Source organism: Canis lupus, chromosome 17, assembly GCF_003254725.2.
Source record: "Canis lupus dingo isolate Sandy chromosome 17, ASM325472v2, whole genome shotgun sequence".
In the NCBI taxonomy this organism is placed as follows: Eukaryota; Metazoa; Chordata; class Mammalia; order Carnivora; family Canidae; genus Canis; species Canis lupus.
The window spans coordinates 34,961,290-34,984,548 of record NC_064259.1 but is presented as its reverse complement, the minus strand read 5'-3'; the positions used below and the strand labels follow the sequence as shown (position 1 = coordinate 34,984,548).

Below are 23,259 nucleotides of genomic sequence, written 5' to 3'. Positions count from 1 at the left end.
GGTGGCGGGGGCGTCTGCCAGGAAACCATGGCTGGCCCAGGAATTTCTGTTCTCCTTTGGACTCTGGAATTAAAAAGGTGAAGAGATGGACAAATGAGAGGAAAAAAATTCATCTCATTGGTAGCTTAGCAGGACTAGATAGAAATAGAACTGCTTCAGATTAACTTGAGGGGTGCCACCTGTCCCTGACAGGCCTTTTGGCATTGGCCTGCTGCAGAATCTGAAATTTTGGTCCTCAAATTTAGGACAGAGCTTGAACCAAGGCCTGTGTCACGATACACATTTGTTACCCAGGGGAGTTAATCAATAGCTTAACAGGGATGTCCCTTCTTCCATAGTGCTCTGGTGTGCCACTTGATGTCAACTACTTTCAGAGTAGCTCTGGTCCCCAGCAACCTGGTAAGTTTGTACATTACCCCAACATTCCCTTTTGCTGCTCCTTTGCAATCAAACATTCCTCCCATTCCAACCCTTGTGACCACTGCTCTGTTCTGTCCCTAGAGTTTTGCCTTTTCCGGAATGTCATATAAATAGGATTATACAGTATGTAACCTTTTGAGAGTGGCTTTTATACCTCAGTATTAAGACCTTGAGATCTGTGTTTTCATGGGGATCAAGAGTTCATCCCTTTGTACTCGAGTCCAGCTGTCCTGTAAGGAAGGCTGTCCTAAGGAACTATAGAGCACATCTATTTACATGCTATATACCAGAACACTTGCCCACATTTAGCTGCAGAGAAACGTACTTTAAACATGTGCCCAGCTAAAATTCTATTACCATGGAAGATGGAGAGAAAAAATGGGAAACAACAAAGTTTAGGAATAATATTGATAAACTGTAGTTTACCCAGAGGAAGAACAGGTAGCAAGAACATCTCTAAATCAAATTAGCCTGAAGGAGATGGCTTACCCAATTTTAAGAACTAATTATAAAAAACAAAAATGTGAAAGGTCCTTTTGGTTTTTTTTTTTAAGCTTTTTATTTACTCATGGGGGACACACAGAGAGAAGCAGAGACATAGGAAGAGGGAGAAGCAGGCTCCTCAAGGGGAGCCTGATGTGGGGACTTGATCCTAGAACTCCCAGACCACGCCCAGAACCACCCAGGCATCCCTGAAAGGTCCTTTTGTAAGACAAAACTGAAGCACAGATTTTTCTACAGGTCCTCTGTGTGCTCAGACATCCCTCATCACACAACCTCCAACTTTCCTGGGTTGGGAGCCCCATGGTAAAAACAGAAACGTGTTCACAATTAAGCCTCAGGTATATGGAGTCATTGAGGGTGGACTAAAGATGCCCAGTGGTGGCCATTTTGAAAAAAAGTATTACAAAAACAAAAACGTAGACATAGAAAGCCATTCCAATCTGGAATCAGACTTGGGTATGAAAAGAAGCAGTGTTTTTCAGGTATAGTGTGAAATTGTGCCTATTTCTCTCCCACCCTATCACCCAGCTTCTGATGATACACATGCACTCCAGGAAAGAAAGCTAGTAGTAGTAACTAAACAATATTACTACTAAGTAGCCAAACCTCTTTTCTAGAAGAGTAACCATCTCCTCCCCCTTAGAATGAGTGACAAAAATTACCACTAAGGGCCATGCTATTCTTCTAAGGTAGCCCCTCTAAAAAGGCCCCATGACATAAAGGGGTGATGCTTTCTTCTGTGAGAGAGGTAGGTAGGTGGATAGATATTGGAAGGATGTAGATCTGAACAAAGAATACCAGTTAGCAGCAGCTATGAAGAGATGCTTAGAGAAATAAGGCCAAAAGGTGTCCAAGAAGAGTCTTACAACTGCAAGAGGTGGCCTAGGAAGAGCAAAGATTGCTGGTAGAAGCAACTTAGGAAGTAATACAGGCAAGCAGAACTGTGAGGCAGAGGAGTATTGGTTGAAATAGGGACACTGCAAAGCTACTAGCCAGAGTCCCTAATTACAAGCAATCCATCTTTTTTTTTTTTTCATTCCACTCCATCCCTACTTCTCATAGAGAAACATCCATAAAAGGGGGAAGGCTGAAATCCTATGTGGCAAGTTTGTTTTAATGGTTACAGATTCTTTGACACACAGTCATGGGTATATGGTGTCTTCCTTTGAATCTGGCCAAGCTTGTAACTGCTTCAACCAATAGTGTACAACCAATAGTGTACAAGTGACACTACTGATTTTCAAGGCTAGGTCCTAAAAGGCCAAGGGGCTTCTATTTTGCTCACTGAGGTACTCTCTTGGAGCACTGAGCAGCCATATACCCTGCCTGATTACCCTGAAACCATCTACTGTGAGGTAGTCCAAGAACAAAGAGAAACTACAAGTAGAAACTCTGGCCCATGGTCCCAACTGAGCCCAGCCACGGCTGCCAATTCAGGTACCAGACACGAATGGAGAAGCCTATTTAAGTCCTCCTAACTGAGGGTCCAGAAATCATAAAATGGTGAAGCAGAAGCAAGCCATTGCTGCTGAGCCCTGTCCAAATTCCTGACCCACAGAATCTATTAGCATGATACACAAGTTTTAAGCTACTAAGTTCGGAGTAGTTTGTTACATAGCAGCAGATAGCCATAACATCCTGAAGTTTGTCAGAGCTCACAGCTGGTGGGCCTAGCAGAAATCTGTTTTACTCTAGACTTGGTGGGTAAATGTTGTTTCTTGGTTAGTTGGTATCCATATATCCTTCCTCTTTTACACCAATCAGTTGAAATTTTTGGAGCATCTTGGTGATTCAGTCAGGGTCCTAGGACAGAGCCCTGTATCAGGCTCCCTGCTCGGTGGAGACCCTGCTTCTCCCTTTCCCTCTGCTGCTCCCCCTGCTTAGGCTCTATCAAATAAATAATTAATTTTAAAAAATAAATTCTCTTAAACTTTCCAGCAACATGACAGATTGGATACCTTGAATAACTCTCCTAATTGAAAACACTAAATATGCTGAAAAGTTCTAGAACACCTTTATAAACACACTGGTGGTCAAGCACAGAAGTGAGGAATTTGCAGATTTAAAAAAAAAAAATTGAGAGCCAGAACTCTGAGAAGTGAGCAGGGAAGCAAATCTTTTACATTGCTAAACCCTGGAGAACTTAAGTTTCCACGCTGACAGCTACTTGGGTGAGCAAAGATAAGAGATAAAGCCTACAGCTTCACCAAGGGTGGGGAATTCTAGAGGGAACTCGTCGAGGACCCCCAAATTTCCATTCGTGGTATCAGGCTAAATAAATTAATAACAACAAAACACCACACAGGAGGAACAGCAGGAAAATATATCAGTCTCAGACATCTTACCTTTAATCAAGTCCTAATTCTGGAAGGTCCAAACCCTTACTACAGTATAAGACTGTCCCTAATCCAGCCCCCAGTTATGGTTGTCAGCCCCTAAATATCCACTGGCAACTCATCTTGCTATTAATTCTCCCCACTTTTATCCTCTAGTCTTTATCTTTGCAGTACTAATCTCTCTGCATTGATTGAACTTCTCTTTCTTCTTCTTCTTTTTAAATTTTGTTTATTTATTTGGAGGGGGACAGAGAGGCAGAGGCACAGAGAATCCCAACTTGGGCCTCCACCTCAGAACCCTGAGATCATGACCGGAACCCAAATCAGGAGTCGGAAGCTTAACCACCTGAGCCACCCAGGTACCCCTTATTTCTTCTTAATAAAGTACATACCCTTTTTTAAGTGCGCCAGTAGCGTCCTATAATTGGTCTTTTTCAAGTGTAGGAGTTATAGGCCTTTTTCAACTTTCTCAGCCATAGTTGATTGCTTCCTGGTTGTTCTTGCATGGTGTCTTAGAGGTGATATATAGAACACACTGCATTGTGTTGTAATACTTTTACATTCTTTTTTTTAAATTTTTTTATTTATTTATGATAGTCACACAGAGAGAGAGAGAGAGAGGCAGAGACACAGGTAGAGGGAGAAGCAGGCTCCATGCACCGGGAGCCCTACGTGGGATTCGATCCTGACGTGGGATTGGATCGAGCCCTGGGCCAAAGGCAGGCGCCAAACCGCTGCGCCACCCAGGGATCCCTACTTTTACGTTCTGTTTTTTCCTTTGGACCATGAGTTCATTGGGGGCAGTAACTGTGTCTTACTGGTATTTGTAACAATGCTTTATCTATAGTAGGCATTTTAGTTTGTTTTTTTTCAGTGAAAATGTGGACTTTCACTACTAGATCCGAAGTAGGATTTTATCATATTCGTGTAATCTCCAGTGTTTTCTGAAGCGCTAGCTCAGTGGTTCTTAGCTTTAGCTGCACTTTAGAATCACTTGAAGATCTTTGTAAACTCTCGTTCCTCAGACTGGACTCCAGGTATCAATATGCCCAAAGCTCTTCGGGTGATTCCGACATGCAGCCAAGGATGAGAATCCCTACGATGTCTCCGACTAGGGCCCTTCCAGCAGTAGCAGGAAGACAGGCTGGAGTGCGCTCACACTGTCCGGAGTCTGTCCAGGTGAACACACGTGTATCCTGGGCGCTCCTCTTCCCGCACAAAAATGTGCGCATACCGTGTCTCAGGCCCAGCCTCGTCCTCAAAACCAAAATCTGTGTGTCTCCAGCCCAAATTTCAGAACCAAGTCCCCGAAAGTGTACAAGCTGAAGCAGAAACAAGCCTCTTTGAAGCGCCAGGGGACTCGTCCTCGGTCTTCCGGGCGGTGAAAACCAAGGCTAGGGACCGGCCCCATAGGTCAGACACATTTCCTTCCGACGGCCCTTCCATCGGAGGCCTGGAGGGGACGTGACATCACACGTAGGCGGTACACCCAGGGTCCCATAAATCTCCCAGGCATCAAACGTTCCCTCGCCCAGCTACAGCAACTGGGACACCACCACCGACCAGGTCTAAAGCGGACTCTTTCCCAGGAGCGTGCGCTTGCGCAGAACTTCTTACGTCATATTGGAGCGCGCCGACCGCTAAGACTTCTGGGGAATGGAGTCCCTGTGAGAAGGCCAAACATTGGGAGCGCGGACGTCAGAGCCTGTGCGCAGGCGCATTGCTTTCCCGACCTGAAGAGGCGCCGTCTTCCTGGGTCCCGAGCACTCTGTGCCGGAGGTGAGGGCTGCTGGCGTTTGTCTTCGAGATGCGGAGTGAGCGCAGCGGCCGAGAGAAGGGGACACTGAGAACTTGGGGGAGGTGCTGTAGAATGGGGGACGCGAGCGGAGGCAGGCTGCAGGAGAGAGAGTGAGAGTGTGTGTGTGTGCGTGTGTGTGTGTGTACACGTCCCAGCTCCGAGAAGTGCAGACAGAAAGTTGCCGCTCGCCCGCTGTGTGTGCGTGTGTTCCGTGGAGTGTGGGCACTGTTACGAGTGGTCTTTCAGTATACACTCACTATATGCTAGATCCCAACTTTCAGATTGGAAGTTTAGATTCCTCCTCCGCTCCTCTCGTCCTCGTCCCCGTAATGGGTGTTTAATAAATATGAGTGGAATTGACACTAAATCTGTGGGGCAGCCCACTGCGTCTCCCTCCCTCTTTCTCAGAAAGCGTCTCAGAGTGTCTCGCTTAGCTCCCTCCCTTGGGCGTCCTTACGAGGCCCTCATTTAAGGGTAGATAACATTTTTTAGACCTCCTCGTTGAACATTTTATTTAATTTTTTTTTTCATTTTATTTAATTTTAACCATGGCAGTTCAACTTTAAAGCTGGTTGGAATCCATTGTTGACACCGAGGGTTGTTACTTAGTTTTAGCTTATTGACAAGTTTAATTCTAGAAGTAACTACGTCTCTAAAGATATCCGTGGTTTAAAATAAAGGGGGGTTGGGGATATTCCTGAATTGAGCCTGAGATGCAGTCCTTTTAAGATCTTGGTTTGACATATTTGGTTATCCATTAAACCAATAATTAAAGCTACCTTAATGCCTAATGTGTCTGTTTCAGCTGTCAACATCATGCACAATCTTTTCTTAGCTCAGAGGAACAAGGGGTAAAACGAATGTTTTAATATCACTCTTTAGTTGCATCCTCTTGATGAGGTTGGGCCTTTCATGTAGGAGGCAGGATTTTTTAAAATTTTTTTTATTTATTTATGATAGTCACACACACAGAGAGAGAGAGAGAGAGAGAGAGAGAGAGGCAGAGACATAAGCAGAGGGAGAAGCAGGCTCCATGCACCGGGAGCCCGATATGGGATTCGATCCCGGGTCTCCAGGATCACGCCCTGGGCCAAAGGCAGGCGCCAAACTGCTGCGCCACCCAGGGATCCCCGGAGGCAGGATTTTTTTAAAAAAGATTTTATATAATAAAGATAAGCAGAGGGAGAAGCAGGCTCCCTCTGGGGAGGCTGATGTGGGATTTTCTATCCTAGGACCCTGGGATCACAACCTGAGCCAAAGGCAGATGCTCAACCACTGAGCCACCCAGGTGCCCCGAGGAGGCAGGATTTGAGGAAAACAAAAACAAAACAGGAAATAAGTAGCAAAGCATTAGGCAGATTTGAGAGGGAGCTGATTTTAACTGAAGTGTCAAGAAGTAGTGGGCAACAAGGGTGGAGAAAAGTACACCGGCATGAGGACACAGAGGATCAGGACAAAATACAATAAGCAGCATGGATTGTATAGTTCCAATCTGGAGACTGACAGGAATAAAACTATTTGGGGACAGTAATTCTAGAGGTCACATACAGGACTAGAGAAAAGAAGGGACTAACTCGTGGCAGAGAGCCAGCTAGGAATGTAAAGTTAGTCCTTCATACCTGAAGTATGGTGTCAGAATACCATACTAGGGTAGGGAAGGATAAAAATGATAATGCAGAGTAAGGTCGGAAGGACCTGGTAACTAACTAGATTTGGAAGGAAAGAGAGTAAGGTAAAAGTTTGAGTTGGGGCATCTGGGAAGATAATAGAACATCTCACAGAAATGTACAACTAGGGAGAGGGGTTAATTGGGGGATTTGCATAGGGGAAGATGTTTTGAGGTGCTAGCAGAATGCCTAAATCAAAATTTGCAGTCACTTGGAAATGCAAGCTGAGTTTGGAACAGGTACTGGGACTAGACTGGGAAGCATTTCTGTAGAGGTAGACAATGGAGCACCAGGTAGATGGACTGTCTGAAGAAAAGCAAGAAGAACATTGTTATAAAGACTGAGCATTGGACAGCATCCGAGTTTCCAGGACAAGACCGGGGAAAAGAGACACAGGGATGTGGTTTTATTGGTAGGAAGAAAGTCAGGCTGGTGCAGTATCATAGCAGCTACAGGAACCACTTAGAGAAGCAGGAACTTGTCAGAACCATCAAAAGCTGCAGAGAAATAAAGAGAAAAGGACTATCGTAATTAGAGATAAAAATGCATTGGTAATTTTTGAGGATGCAGTTTTGGGGTGGCAAAAGCAGAATAATGGAGTCAGAAAGAGGAGGTGGAATTGATAGGTATGTGTTACCAAGAAGTTTGATCATGAAAAGGAGAAGCTAAAATGAAAACCCTTGCTAGAGACAGGCCGTGGGATGCAGTGAAGATAGTTTCAGATAGATGAGGGTCATGTATGTTGGAAGATGTGGGAAAAAAAAGCTACTGGTGAGGTGGAAGATGGTGGAGAAAGAAAGACTGTATTATGCAAGGAGCAGATTCTGAGAGGCTACAGTAGTCAAAAAGGAAGTAGGACACAGAGGACACTCAGGGAAAGACCTGGAGACAGACAGTTCTGTTTCTTTGTGCTCACACTCCATGCTAACCTTGCATATAGCGGGTACTTAGAGATATTTGTTGAATAACACAATGAATGAGTGGATGCATGTGGGTTGGTGTTGGGCAGTAGAAAGGAAAGCAATTTTCATTTATTAAACAGACCATAAGATAAATCCTTTACATTAACTGCCTCATTTACTATTTATAACTACTCTGTGAAGTATGTATTGAACAACTGGAGGTCCACTTTAAGCTTAAGTGATCTGCCCACGCCTTCACAGTTAATAATTAAATGCCTGTGGAATGCTTTTTTTTTTACCACACAGACCTGTCTCCTTTGGAACTCACTCTTGTGAGTGCTCTGCCCAAATTGGAGGGTAGCCATGGAGGTTTGGAACAGCTACAGAACAAGGATGGGAACAGTAAAAGCTTTCTAGGCAAGGACTCATTTGAAGATCTAGAATAAGATTTGAAGACTTTTTTCCTCCAGAAATACTCCTGAGAGCTAGGACTAGGACAAGATAAAACATAAGTGATTCCATTTGAATTTGGTGGATTTGGGGAGCCTTGGGTATCACTCAGAGCCTCCTGAAGTGACTGCCAGGGGAGGGAAGTCAGCCTGGCAGGGAGCCCATGGATAATGAGCACCTTGGGAATATCCACTGGTTACGTAATGGTTGGGGAGCTTTTATGCTCACCACTGTTTGTAATTTGTTCAATGCTCACTTTATGAAGTCATAAACTAATAAAGCTTTGAAAATTGTCTAAGGATTTAAACATTGAGCAGTTTCAACTACAATTTCAGATGTAATTCAACTGATTTGTTTGAAAAGCTCAGATGCTTTAGACAACATATTCAAATACTTTGATTCCAAAGTTATTACTACACTTACACCTACTCTAAAACAGCAACAACACATTGTAATTAATATTTTCATTATTTCTACCTTCCTAAAATTATAACATTATTTTAAGCTAATGCTAACCGGTAGCATATTATTTTATATGCTTTATTTGTCTTCTATTTAAGAATCACAGTAACTGTATGAGATGGGTACTTTCATTATTCTAATTTTACAGATAAACTGAGAAAAGGTGAGAAACTTGCCTAAGATCATGCAGGTAGTAAGAGGCAGAGCTGGAATTCTATTTCAGGCAGTCTGCCAGAGTCTGTATATCTAATGATTATACTCTCCTGTATCTCTAAATTCTAATTTTGACATCTAACTGGGGCCCAAGAGTAATGTTTTAAGGCCCTCCTGGAAATGGAGGAATCTTGACAAGCAAAGGAAAGAATACTGTCTTAACACAGCTTGCATGCTACTGATGATATTTGTTTCTATTTGTGTATATATCACCCTGCCTCTTCCTAAAAGGATTCAAATCTCAATTTCTCCTCAGGTCAAAATTTTTATTTTATAGTTATACTAAGCATGTTTTTTCCAGTAAGTTTTTTTTTCAAGGCTTTTACCTTTTGCATAGGTTTTAAACATTTTTGCAACCTGATATTCACCCTCAAGGTAGTATTCTTTTAAAGTTCTGCTTGGCCAGTGTTCAATAACCCATTGTCCCATAAATATGTATTGATCTGGTCTTTTGGTGTTTTTGAAAACTGCACCTTATTAGTATCTTATAACTAATAAGATGAGATAGTGGGCTCCTATCTCCTAAGGGAGGAAGAATTAAGTCTGCATGGTTACTTTGCCTCTTTAGAATCTGAGGTTGATTCAGTATTGGGGCACATGCTCTTTTTTCTTCCTCACCCCAGTACTGATGTGTCTGTTTGGGGTTTGTAGTTCCTGATTCTAGGATTACATGGTTTATCCCCATTCTCTAGGTTTCTTTTTTCATGTTTAGGTGAATTTATACAAGTACATATCCTAAGGATACTTTGTGAATAGTCATACAATTAAGAGGAAAAAAACCAAAGTACTTATTTATATTACTAAAGGCAGTAAACCTTGCTCTCTTTGTACTACCACTTTTAAATATATTAATTTTTCTAGTTTGAGTATGGAACTCATGGTCTTTCAGAATTCAGACTATTTCATTTAGCAGTAATACTTTTTACAACTTGGCCAGTGGAAACCACAGTCATTTGATTTTCTCCTATCCAAAGGTGAGGGAACAGCTCAAATTCTAAATATTCCAAACTGTACTCATTAGCTTTCCTTCCAAACCTTCTTCTTCTCTCTTTCTCATCTCCATGAATGGTACCATTGTGCACACTGTTGTTCAGTTGAGTGACCTGGAAGACTTCCTTGCCTTTCTCATTACCTTCATCCTCCACTTGCAGCCAGTCTGTTGTCTCTTCTTCTGTCCTGACACTAGTTCCCCTTGTGTCCATTTCTGCTGGTACTACTTCTGTTCAGTTTTGCATCATTTTTCTTTTTTTAATTATGAGATTCCTCATTGGTCTGCCCCACTTCCATTCTTGCCCTCCTCTAGTCCCATTCTGCTACAGCTACCCAGAGTGGCATGGCTGCCTGTGTTGGAGGGCCCCAAGATCACCCATGTTAAGGGAAGGACGTGGAGCTCAGCCTATAGTTGCACTCATGGCTGAGATTATGACCAGGATCTTGCAAGGATGCACAGCTAGGTCATAAGGGGAAGAGACAGGTAGAGTCTAGAGGAATCCTTATGGAGGCTTTCTTGTTCTCTCTTCCAGCCATGAGGGGTCATACTGAACCATCTTCTCCAGCAGTGCAACAACATGCATGTGATATTCTAGCTCACAAAAGCTCATTAGAGACTCAGAGACCAATTTTTTTTTTTTTAATTGAGGGCTGGTCAGGTAGGCAGCCTTTGCATAACATACCAAAATTCCAGATCCTCTAGCAGGAAAGCAAGTGTTCAGCATAAAGCACATTGTTTGCTCAAATAGTTCAGGCATAGTGGACCATCCCTCTCTCTTAGATAACCCTCCCAAAACTGAAGTTCCCAGACCCTAGCCAAGGGTCAGTCTCACAAGTAGATCCTTCTAAGAATACCAGTCTTGGGTCTGCTATAACTTTTCTATATCCCCTTTCCTTCCTATTATTTTTCCTGTAAAGTAAATACATACTTATAGAAACAAAAATCAGGATATAAAGAATTATAAGAAATAAAATAAAACCACTTATAATGCCACCACTCAAATTCCACTTATATTTTAGTATATATTCTTTCAGTCTCTTTTCTATATATATGTGTATACATAAATAAGTGATTTTAAGTGTGCATTCTTCACTTAATATTTGTGAATTTGTTTAGAAAAAAAATTTTTTTAAGATTTTATTTATTTATTCATGAGAGACACAGAGAGAGAGAGGGGCAGAGACACAGGCAGAGGGAGAAACAGGCTCCATGCAGGGAGCCCGACATGGGACTCGATCCCGGGCCTCCAGGATCACACCCTGGGCTGAAGGCAGCGCTAAACCACTGAGCCACCCAGGCTGCCCTAGAAAAAAATTTTTTAACAAACAAAACATCACAGACAAAGTTGAACTCTCCTGGTTATCTGACCCAATCCCATATTGGGATAACTCACAATTTAGTGCTTATTGTCCCATACAGATTTTTGTAGATACTATTTACCTATTTTTAAGGTTTTTTTAAAAAGATTTTATTATTTATTCATAAGAGACAGAGAGAGGGAGAGAGAGAGAGAGAGAGAGAGAGAGAGAGAGAGAGAGAGGCAGAGACATAGAGTGAGAAGCAGGCTCCATGCAGGAAGCCCAATGTGGTGGGACTTGATTCTGGGACTCCCAGATCATGCCCTGAGCTGAAGGCAAACACTCAACTGCTGAGCCACCCAGGCATCCCAGGTTGTTGTTGTTGTTGTGTTTTTTTTTTTTTTTTAATTCAAGATTTATTTATTTGAAAGAGAGAGGGGTGTGAGCTTGGTTGGGAGGGGCAGAGGAAGAGAAAGAATCTCAAGGAGACTCCCCACTGAGCACAGAGCCTGACTTGGGGCTCGATCTCACAACCCTGAGATCATGACCTGAGCTGAAATCAAGAGTCAGGGGCTTAATCAGTTGAACCATACAGGTACCCTGATCTGTTTCTAAGTTTTATATAGATATTACACAGTAATTCTAAAACTTTCTTATTTTTGCTCAGTAATTATATTTTTGTGATTTATTATTAACATAAGGCTCTACTTCACTCATCTTAATATATAATATTCCAATACACATATTCACACACATGAAATAAAAATGTATCCTTCTGATGAACATTTAAGTCATTTGCAGTTTATCACTAGTGATTGTTTACTCAGTGATTCGTAATGCCAGCTCAGTTGTATATCAGGTTTCCCTACATGCTTGGATATGTTTGGGGATTTTTTTAGTCTAGTCTATTGGTCTGTTATCTGTGTGGCTATTTTCTTATGAAAATAAAAATCACATTATAGCATAGAGGTTAAAAACTGATTGACAGACCTGGGTTCAAATTCTACCTCAACTTCTTAAAAAGCCTTAATTTTCCTAATCTGTAAGATAGTACCTACCTTATTGATTTATGAAGGTGGAATTAAATTATCCTTTAAAAGAGTGCTTAGTTCGTGTGTCTAGGTGGCTTAATTGATTAAGCATTTCACTCTTGATTTTGGCTCAGGTCATGATCCGAGTCGTGGGATCGAGCCCCAAGTAGGGCTCCCTGCTCAGTGGGGAGTCTGCTTTTCCCTCTTCCTCTGCCCCTCCCCCTGCTTGTGTGCTCTCTTTCTTAAATAATTTTTTTTTTTTTAAAGTGCTTAGCGCAGTGCCTGGTAAATAGCAAATGCTCAATAAATGCTAGTTATCATTAACATGATGTTAAATGGTATTACAGTGCATGTATGGGCTAGGCCACAAATTATTTACTCGTATCTCCTGTTCTAGAAACTTAGGATATTTCAAATTCTTCCTGTACTGTAAGGATTAGTAAGATAATAAATGTAAATGTAGCACTCAATAAAGGTTAGTGTTAATGATGACTAAGGATGGATATATATATATCCTCACTTATTTCCTTAGGACAAATTCCTAGTAGAAATTTACTGAGCCAAAGAATATGTGTATTCCAAGCCCCTTTATACAGATTGCAATGATCTTTCTAAAACACAAATCTGATGATAGCACTTCCATATTTAAATCCCTCAGTGATCTCCATGCCTGTGGTCCCTCTTCCATGTATGGGACCATACAAAGCTGTCTTTGATCTAGCTGGTCTCTGTCTACTTCCCCACAGCACTGCTCACAGTCTAGACCTCTGCCATTCTAAACTAGCTAAAGTTGTTAATCTTTTCCATGTAACGACCTGCCTCCTCGTTTTTGAAAAACTTGGTGTATTTTTCCTGCCTAGAATGTTCCACCTCCTCCCCCAAATCAAAACTTACCTTATAGGGACAACTAGGTAGCTCAGCAGTTGAGCATCTGCCTTTGGCTCAGGTCATGACCCCAGGGTCCTGGGATGAGTCCCACTCTGCAGGGAGCCTGCTTCTCCCTCTGCCTATGTCTCTGCCTCTCTCTGTGTATCTCTCATAAATAAATAAATAAAATCTTTAAAAAAATTAAAAACTTACCTTACATCCCACTTCCTCCAAGAAACATACAACCTCCTATCTGGGTGAGCAAGCCTCTGAAGGGCTCTCATAGTCTGTTGCGCGTATCTCTTTATAGTACATATCACGTGACATGTTATTTGGGTTACTTGTTTTTCCTGTGTTCTAAGCTATAAGCTTTTGGAGGGCAAGGACAGTGTCCTATGGTTTTTGTGTTTGTTATAAATCATTGGTGCTAAAAAAGTGTTGGTTGGATAGTTGAATAAATATATCCCCCTTGACTGCAGGAGAGTAATCAGTGAGCCACCTCTTTTCCTTATTTTTCCTGGAATCACATTTCCCTTCCCATTCATGAATCCCAGAAATGCTTGACTTAACTGTGTTTAATTAGACTCTTGACTGTGGGAAACTGAGACCTACTCAGCTAACTCAGTTGAGTAAAGGAGGTTTAATAATAGGATTCACACAAAGCCTAAGAGCGTTAGAGTGTTAATGGAAATCAAAGAATAAATAAGGCTAGTCTAAATGCAGATTGGAGCCCACGGTGGTACTGCATGAATTAAAGGACTCAATGCCACTAAAAACTCTTAGGGCTTCACTACTAATGTGACCAGGCTCTTCTTCCCCCTGCCTGTGACTAGTCTGTGTCATGCCTCCCACATGTTCATGGGTTTTGTTTCCTTTGGCTCCCCTGATCCTCATAGAGGATCCTCCATCATAATATCTTTTCCACTCATCACCCACCTGTTGTACCGACATTTCTTAGTTCACATTCACCTTCTCAAGCTAGATCACATTTCAGTCTACTGGCCAGCCTGTGCATTGCCTTCCTGTGGCCTAAGTTAGTGTGGCTCCGGGAGGAGACACAGCATCATGTGGAAAAAAACGTAGCTTCTCTGTTAGTACAGGGTTGCAAATGGGGTATTTTTTCTTTAAAGAGGCTATGGGTATTTACTTGACATGTCTTTTCCATATAGTCATTTGTAAAATTTCTTAGGTTTTTCATCTGGTAACCATCAGGGCAATATTGAATGTGAGTTCATAAATCAGAATAAGCTTAATATGTTCTTGATTCCCAGGAACAGAACTTTTCCTCTGGGATCATGGTAAAACATGCTATTCAGGACCCTACTGTGTCCTGAATAGCAATATCTGTGGCCTTTCACTCCAGTTGTGGGTTGGGTTGGGGTTACTCTCGCGCTTGCTTTGCTTTGCCTTCCCTTTTTGTAGGGTATTAAGAAAGAATGAGTATATAACTCACATATTTGGAGATTTCTTGTTTTATGGTTCAGAAAACTACAAACCAAGACTGGCCTTTCTCATACCGTCATTCTCATCCCACACCTCTTCCTCATTAGGACTCTGCCCTTTTCTACAAGGAGAGCACGTAGGAGGGAATGGCTGCTGTGTCTCCGACTGCCAGATTCCAGGTGAGGTAGACTTTGTGTTTCTGAAATACTCTGTTAGTCTCCAGAATATAACCACTTTTCTCTCTTTATGCTGGAGTTTCTTCAATCAAACCTAACCAGGTGAATGAAGGACTCCATAGAGAATGTGTCTTTCCCATTTGATTTGTGGAATACTTCAGTGACCTTTTCTTGCCTTGAATGTGTGCCCATCACCTTGTCACCAGGCACACAGCTACTGTGGCCTTTGCTCTGAGAGATTTTGCCTAAAAAATGGTGGTACAGGTAGGCTCGGATGGCTTAGGGAACAGTTCTAGTCCTGACTTCCATTCAGTGCATCCATCTGAGAGCAGACCCCAAGTATTCCAGGAACTGTTGGGTTAGGCTGGAGAATATGACACTTGCTATAGAGCACCTCAGTGAAATAGTAGAGTCCTGAAGAGAAATGAATGTGGGTGGAGACATGTGGCTTGCCTCATTCTTGCCCAGGGACACAGAGTCTTGAATTCTATGCTCTGGCTTAGAACTTCAGCAAGCACACTGGAGATTCATCTGGAGTTTTAGGATTGGGAAAAGATGCAATCTTATACAGTCACAAAGCATTAGCATGAAATGAGGGGATCATAATCTCATCAATACCATCATTTTAAGGATTTGTAAAAAAAAAAAAAACAAACCCAGATAATTGGTGGAATTTGAATAAGGTTATAGATTACAGTATAATATCAGTGCTATTTTCTTGACTTTTATAATTATACTGTGATTATACAAGAGAATATCCTTGTTCAGATAGAAGCAAATGTGGAGGGAACCCTGGGTGGCGCAGCGGTTTAGCGCCTGCCTTTGGCCCAGGACGCGATCCTGGAGACCCGGGATCAAATCCCACATCGGGCTCCCGGTGCATGGAGCCTGCTTCTCCCTCTGCCTATGTCTCTCTGCCTCTCTCTCTCTCTGTGTGACTATCATAAATAAATAAAAATTTTTTTAAAAAGAAGCAAATGTGGAAAATGTTAACATTTGGGGAAGCTGAATGAAGGGTACATAGGCATTCTTTGTTCCATTCTTGCAAATTTTCTGTAAGTATGAAAAAGAGCCCCTGAAACTCACAGGCTCAGCTGTGACTAGAAGAGTTAATGCCAAGAACTTCATGCCTCAGAGAATTATGCCACTTTCCCCCAGTACTTCAAAGCTCTATTTCAAAACCCTCTCTCCACAACCTCAGGGCTGTCATCTTTAGAACTGTTTTATCTGGTCCATGTAAAGAGAAGGGCTATGAGTAAGGGGCAATGTGATTGTGTTTCCAGGAATCAGTGACATTTGAGGATGTGGCCGTGATTTTTACAGATGAAGAGTGGAGGCATCTGGTCCCTATTCAGAGGGACCTCTACAAGGAGGTGATGCTGGAAAACTATAAGAGCATTGTCTCATTGGGTAAGGAGAGCTTTCCATAAGAAGTTAGACTCTGTACTGTGTTAAGGGGCGGGGAGGCTGAGGGGCCAATAAAGGATACCTCTTTTCCCACCTGAGTTCTGAAGCACTGGAAGACAAGATAGAAGAGTAGAAGGAGGGATGCCTGGGTGGCTCAGTGATTGAGCATCTGCCTTTGGCTCAGGGCATGATCCCAGGGTCCTGGTCCTACATCAGGACTTGATCCCAGGACCTTGATACACAGGGAACCTGCTTCTCCCTCTGCCTATGTCTCTGACTCTCTCTCTGTGTCTCTCATGAATAAATAATTTTTTTTTTAAAAGGAAGAGTAGAAGGATATGGCTTAGGTGTACAACAACTGTGGGCTTCTCAATCCTGAACCCCAGCATTGGACAGACTTACTTCCTGAGCCATAGGCAGATTGTACAACCGTGGCCTTTCTTGCTCAGCAGCCTGTCCCTACAATACAGTTTGTCCTTCCTCCAGAGTGGGAGGGGGGAGGGCAGACATTAGAAACTGAGTTACATATGCCCAGTTCCTCCCCTAGCTCATCAGTCAGGTAACTTACTCAGCAGCAGCCAGAGGACTAAGGGTACCATCTTGTTAGAGAAAATTTCTCCTCAGAGAAGCAGGGAGGGAGAAATATTTCCCTTTAAAAAGAGGGCTGTATGGGTATAGAAATACAGGGCTATAACTGAGAGTAGGTCATTAGAAATGTGTTTGATTTTGAATATTTGGGAAAGAGAAATATTTTCTAATTGAGCCCAAGGATCACCTGTCTGGTTGTATGCTGATTATCTGCTGACAAATCAGCCACATGCATTGCCTCCCTGTGGCTTCTTGTTTCTGATTCTAGGAATTCTATTTTCCCCAATATTTCATCCCACCAAAGCCTGTGACAAAGGCTCAGCAATCTCCCTTAATGCTCCCTGAACATTCTATACTGTTTTTCCAATTTGGCCTATTTAAATTCTTGACCTGCTTGGTATAAAATCTATAGTGTGATTCCTTTGACTGTCACCTGCTGCTTCTTTTACACTACTTCTAGGATGGGTTCTATTTCTTTAAACAATCAAATATGGATAGATTCACTGTAGAAATTTGTCTCAAGAAAATCATAGGATTAGCAGCCCCTGATATACAAAAGCGTTCATCACATGATTGTTTGTTAATAGCAAAAACAAGTAAAAACAGTCTGAATGTCTGTCGGCAGGAGATTAAATTAAGATTATTCCATACAATTAACATCATGTAGCCATTAAAGTGGTGAGGTAGATCTGTACTAATTGAAATAAAAAATATTTTCCGTTTATTATTATGTGAAAAAAATCAAGTTTACAAATCAACATTATTTTATAGCCCAGATTTTAACAGAATGTATGTATAGATATTTTTCAGTTTCAAAATTAATAGAAAAAATGCATACAAAGTACAAAAGGTGATTTTTCTTTTTATTTCTACTTACCTTTAATTTTCCTACAATGAACATGACCTACTTGTTTAAATAAAAGCTTAATATTGAAGGGTAAACCAACAAATAAAATTATACATTTTTACTCAAGATGATCTGTTTTCACTCTTACTTCCCTGAGCCAAGGATTCTTTCCCCCCATTCCACCAGTGCTAAAGCCAGAACATCCCATTCTCTTCAGTGGGGAGGATAAACACATTAATTCATATGATTTTATCAATGTTCTGACCAAGTGCTACTTGTTCCTTTTTAGAGCCTCAGTCTTGATCTCCATTCTGAGCTCCCTGCATTCTTTTGCATTACTTTGTACTCTGCGCTCCTGGTGTGCGCCCTCTGCCTTTCCATTTTCTCTCAGAAAAATGTAGAGGCCGGGTTTAAGCTTTGGGATAGTTGAGTATTTTCATCCCATATCTGGCTTGTTTCTTTCTCCCTGAGCAGGACTTCCAGTTCCTTGTCCTGAAGTCATTTTTCAGTTGAAGAGAGGGGATGAGCCTTGGATAGTTGATCTTCATGGATCCGAGGAGAGAGAATGTCCAGAGAATATCTCTCTAGGTAATTTTGTGTGAACAGGGCAGGGCAGAATTTTGTTTTGTGGTTGTCATTTGGGTGTGTGGGAGGGAGGATTGGGTACCATGTTTTTCTCACACTCACATCTTCTGCTCTAGAGTTTATTCTCTGTCACCCACCAGCTTTCCTTTTTTTCTCCATACTTGAAAGTGTTACTCATCTTTATCCACCAAATGTTTATTATTCTCTCTGATATGTCATGTTGCAAAAAAAGAAAAAAAAAAGATCTCTCATGTTGCCCATTCACACTTTGATATTCCTCTTCCCTACTATCACCCCCCAACACTTAGCATATGCTTCTAATTATACTGGCCATACTTTCAATGGAAAGTCTTCTCTCTTCTGAGCTGTCCACTATCAGCTCTATTCTAGACTGTTCCCAGCATGTATAACCACCTGTGGGAGCAAGCGGGGCAGTCACCATGCACTACTTTTCAGATTTATTGTAACATGTCTTCTTTCTGCTGTAGTATTTTCTAGCCCAGGAGAGAAACTACATCTATATTTTCTGTCCGTTCCAGACTGGGAGACTAAGCCTGAGATTCACGGTACTTCAGATAAAGAAAAATCAGAAGGCACAGTGAGGGGGAAGCTTGAAGGAGAAGTTCCTGTGTGCCCTAAATTTGAAGTTCATGCACTAGAGAGTGAGTCGGAAGCAGGGAAGGAGAGCTCTGCAGTGCAGACTTGCAAGAAGTCCCTTTCCCAGAAGGAAAACTTGCAACAAGAGTCCACCCCTCTCAAGAAAAGTCTTACTAAAGGGAGAGACCAGGAATGCAGCAACTGTGGGAAGACCTTTTTTGACCACTCATCCCTTATCCGCCACCAGAGGACTCACACAGGTGAGAAGCCCTATGACTGTCATGAGTGTGGGAAAGCCTTCAGTCACAGGAGCAGTCTCAGTAGACATCTGATGTCACACACTGGGGAGAGCCCCTATGAATGCAACGCATGTGGGAAGGCTTTTTTCGACCGGTCGTCCCTAACTGTCCATCAGCGAATTCATACCGGAGAGAAGCCCTTTAAATGCAGTGAATGTGGAAAAGCCTTCTTTGACCGTTCGTCCCTTACTCGACACCAGAGAATCCACACTGGGGAAAGCCCTTACGAATGTAATCAATGTGGGAAAGCCTTTAGCCAGAAAAGTATTCTTACTCGCCATCAGCTCATCCACACTGGCAGGAAGCCTTATGAATGTAATGAGTGTGGGAAAGCCTTCTATGGTGTCTCATCACTGAATAGGCATCAGAAAGCTCACACTGGAGAGCCTCGCTATCAGTGCAGTGAGTGTGGGAAAGCTTTCTTTGACCGCTCATCCCTTACACAGCATCAGAAGATTCACACTGGAGACAAGCCATATGAGTGCACCGAATGTGGAAAAGCCTTTAGCCAGAGATGCCGGCTTACACGACATCAGAGAGTGCATACGGGAGAGAAACCCTTTGAATGCAGCGTGTGTGGGAAAGTGTTCAGTTCTAAATCGTCCGTTATTCAACATCAACGGCGTTATGCCAAACAAGGAATAGACTGAGTGGGGCGAAACCTTTAGTCAAAGGACCTCCATAGAAACTCAAGATAGGTCTTCCCCATCATAAGCAAATCCATCATGTGAGCATTCTTCCTATTCTGGCTTCTACTCTCCTTTTGCATTTCTGCTACCACAATGTGAATAAACGTTCTCCACCTACCATGTTATAGAACTGATGTGGGATGCCAGAAATTAGGATGTGACTCTGAGGGGTCGACACTTTGCAGAAGTTTGTCAGACAACAAGATAAACAGTAGGAGGTGATCCTCAGACATGCCTCTTGTCTGAGGCCCGAGATACCATTGCACTTTAATAACTGGAGGCTCGAAGAGGAGGGAAGGCAAAATTAGAGCAGCACTATTGTTTCCAGAAAAGTTCTTTTTATAGCTGCATCCCTTTTTCCAGGGGCTTTTTTGGGCACCAACCTTGTTCTTTGTGTCCCACCTTTTAGGTCCCTACTACTACTACTACTACTACTACTACTACTACTAGCTAACTAGCACTTATTGAGCGCTTATTATGGGGTAAGCACTCAGCAGAGAGTTTGGCAAAGAATAGATTGTTTGGTTCTCTCACCAACCCTATGAAGTAGAAGTACGTACTGTTACCATCCTTGTTTTACAGACGAGCAAACTGAAGTTTAGATGTATTAAATAATCTGCCCAAAGTGACACAGCTAGTAAAAGGTGAAGCCAATCCTTGAATACAAGTCTACCTTCAAAGTCTTTTCTCTTAACCTTTATGCTGTATGATTTGTTTAATAATTTATGTACATGTATGATCTCCTCAACTAGATTGTAAGAACTCGGAGGCATGACTTATGTGTCTTTGTAGCTCACACAGTGCCTTGCACATAATAGGTGCTCAATAAATATTTATCTGCATTCATGACTTTTCTACCTAACAAGCTCTCTTTATATAAAACACCTTTTAGATGTATATCCTTTCTCTGAATTTGCAGTCTAGCCTACACCTTTATCCTCTCAGGCTCCCATTACTGTGACAGTCATTTCCTTTTTTTTTTTTTTTTTTTAAGATTTTATTTATTCATGAGAGACACAGAGAGTCAGAGACACAGGCAGAGGGAGGAGCAGGCTCCATGCAGGGAGCCAGATGTGGGACTCGATCCCAGGTCTCCAGGATCAGGCCCTGGGCTGAAGGCGCTGCTAAACCACTGAGGCACTGGGCTGCCGGTGACAGTTATTTCCTAATTGGAATTCGTCCCTCTTCATTATTGAATAGGGGTATGCTAAGCTACAGTGCCATAATAAGTAACCCCCCAACTGAAGATTCATGTCTCCCATAAAATCTGATGTGAGTCAATCTATCGTACTCCATCCTTATCATTTAGAACATGTTGCCTCTAAGGTTATCATGAAAGAGAAAGCTAGAAGATATTTTAGGATATTTTTAAGGGCCATCATGTCTGTCCACATCTCACAAACCAGAACCCAGCACCAGAGGCTAGGAAAGCAAACAAGCAATATTTGGTTAACATCAACAACTCTGTCACAAATTACATTTTGCACATTACTAACATTTTGCACATTACTGTTAGACCAGTCTTTCTAAATAATCCCTTCCTGCTCATCATTGCCTTACCCAAGACCTAAAATAGCTCCCTATTTAATGAAAGCTTCTCTGAATATTTCAGGTCTGCCTTGATGTGATTCCATCTCATTGAACTTTTAAGTTCTGACCTTCAAACCTCTTCTATACCCTGGGCCCAGCCCTATGTTTTTATTTTATTAAAGGTCAGGCACTAGGCACCTTTGACTCTAGGCATCTGCATTCCCTACCTAGTTGCTTGAGGTGAAGCCTGGAAGAGGACGATTCTGAAAGGCTGTCTGGAACTTAGCTCACCCTGCATGAATCCCAGTGGACCAAGATGCATTTCTCCTGGGAGTTAAGAGTCAGATTCAAGGAGCTGGATTGCCAAACAGACCTCTCCCCAGCCTACTAACGACTTTTCTTAAAGCAGATGAGTGGCAGGGAAGACTTTTCACATGTGGACTCTTGAAGCAACTTGAGGAAAAACACTTCAGAAAGTGCAGAATCTATCAGAGTGGATAATATCTGGTCTTATTTAATAAGTTAAGTAGGAAATAAAAGGGACTATGACAAACTTTTGACTGGTGATTCTATCTGAGAGTTCTGAATCTTTAATTTATTCCCTTTTTAAAGGTAAATTGAGGATCAAGTATTGCCCTAAGCTATTTTGCCATTGTCAGCACGAGGAGACTAGAACAAATTCAGAATACTGATGGACTTTGGAGCATAGTGATAAATGAAACAGAATGGGGACATAAATTCTATAGTTTCCCTTTGTTCCCTTTTTAAATTTGGTGATCTACAAAGCACTTTTTTAAAATGTGAAGTACTGTTCCACCTCTTACTAAAAATTCTAAGGGAAGGGCCATTTTACATTTTAACTGATATCTTTCAATAGGGCATACAGTACCGAACTTCAATTTTGAGGTTTTAGCTTCACCAAATGATCATTAGTAGTATCAAATCTTGGAATCAGGAATTGGTCAAACTGGAAGTATGCCATATTTTTAAAATTGAAAATGAAACTGGTGGAATTAGTTTTAATAATTCATTCAATAAATATTTGAATTTAATTCAAATATTTAAAATTTTCACTCCATGTTATTTCAACATGTAATCAATATTTAAATTATTGAAACATCCTTTTTAATTTTTTTAAATTTTATTTATTCATGAGAAACACACAGGCAGAGACATAGGCAGAGCAAGAAGCAGGCTCCCCGTGGGGAGCCCAATGTGGGACTCAATCCAGGACCCCAGGATCAAGACCAGCCAAAGGCAGATGCTCAACCACTGAGCCATCCAGGCACCCCCCTACATCCTTTTTTAAAAAACGAAATATTCAACCACTTTGTATTTAGAGCACATCTCAAATTCAGACTAGCCACATTTCAAGTGCTCAGTAGCCACCTGTGGCCAGAGGCTACTGTATCAAACACAGATTTGGATAGCCATCAGGAGATTTTAGAGGGAAAAGATAAAGGGGTTATTCTGATCATTGGAGATGTTGGAGGGATGCTTGCTTCTGTCCATGTGGCAAGCACGCTGCACCTGTAGAAGGCAGTCTTCTGCTTTCAGTAGGTCAAGTGGGATCCAAGTCCTGGAAGTCTCTTGTTACCATCCCTCAGACACATTTTTAACAGATCTCAAAACAGCTGCTTTGATCTCTGTGTACCTGACTCCTTTGTTCCGAGTTGGATCTTTTGTTATCTCAATTGGGGAAGAGATTTTACTTAGGAACCTCTAACAACCCAATCCGGATATGGAGGAGGAAATACCTAGGTTTGCCAGTTAGTGAAAAATAAGATACTTTGTGTGATCATTTCACCTTTTTCTCAGCAGGATATGAGAATCCATTATGATCTGGAGGGAGGGGGGTGTTCTATTAGAATGGCAAAGCATGAATGGGTGCTGGCAATAGACGTACCCAGTAGAAATCACTGGAGCTCCCCCACCACTCCAAAATTGTCAATATAAAACAGTGAGGAAAATTATAGCCATGATGATAAAGTTGGAGGACCTGGGAGTGATTCATCCCACCATTTCCTTTCCAGTTCCTTGATTTGCTAGTCAAAAAGCTAGATACTAAAAAAAAAAAAAAAAAAAAAAAAAAAAAAAGCTAGATACTAGAAGTTAACTATCTCTGATATTACAGAAAATCTAATGAAGTGAAGTCACTG

General features: G+C 41.8%; 1 protein-coding gene across 6 annotated transcripts; it reads left to right on the top strand.

Annotated features, from left to right (window-relative positions):
• The first annotated feature begins 27 nt into the window (after window positions 1–27).
• On the top strand, window positions 28–21,653 carry LOC118351145 (zinc finger protein 2-like). 6 transcript variants are annotated; one of them, XM_049096172.1, is made up of 6 exons: window positions 28–399; window positions 3,512–3,619; window positions 14,490–14,561; window positions 15,842–15,968; window positions 17,875–17,988; window positions 18,474–21,653. In XM_049096172.1, exons 3-6 carry the CDS (start codon window positions 14,529–14,531, stop codon window positions 19,529–19,531), a joined length of 1,332 nt encoding a protein of 443 aa, XP_048952129.1. In that variant the 5' UTR covers window positions 28–399; window positions 3,512–3,619; window positions 14,490–14,528; the 3' UTR covers window positions 19,532–21,653. The 6 variants fall into 6 exon arrangements, with proteins under 6 accessions (XP_048952129.1, XP_048952128.1, XP_048952131.1 ...); XM_049096171.1 differs by having other exon boundaries at window positions 3,504–3,619; XM_049096174.1 differs by lacking the exons at window positions 28–399; window positions 3,512–3,619 and adding an exon at window positions 3,812–5,039 and having other exon boundaries at window positions 18,525–21,653.
• Window positions 21,654–23,259: the final 1,606 nt, after the last annotated feature.

Excerpts from the sequence above, each read along its gene's own strand:
- LOC118351145 (XM_049096172.1), top strand. The coding sequence starts at position 14,529 with ATGGCTGCTGTGTCTCCGACTGCCAGATTCCAG. Across the intron at positions 15,969-17,874 it reads TAAGAGCATTGTCTCATTGG|GACTTCCAGTTCCTTGTCCT; the intron begins GTAAGGAGAGCT and ends CTCCCTGAGCAG. Across the intron at positions 17,989-18,473 it reads TCCAGAGAATATCTCTCTAG|TATTTTCTAGCCCAGGAGAG; the intron begins GTAATTTTGTGT and ends TTTCTGCTGTAG.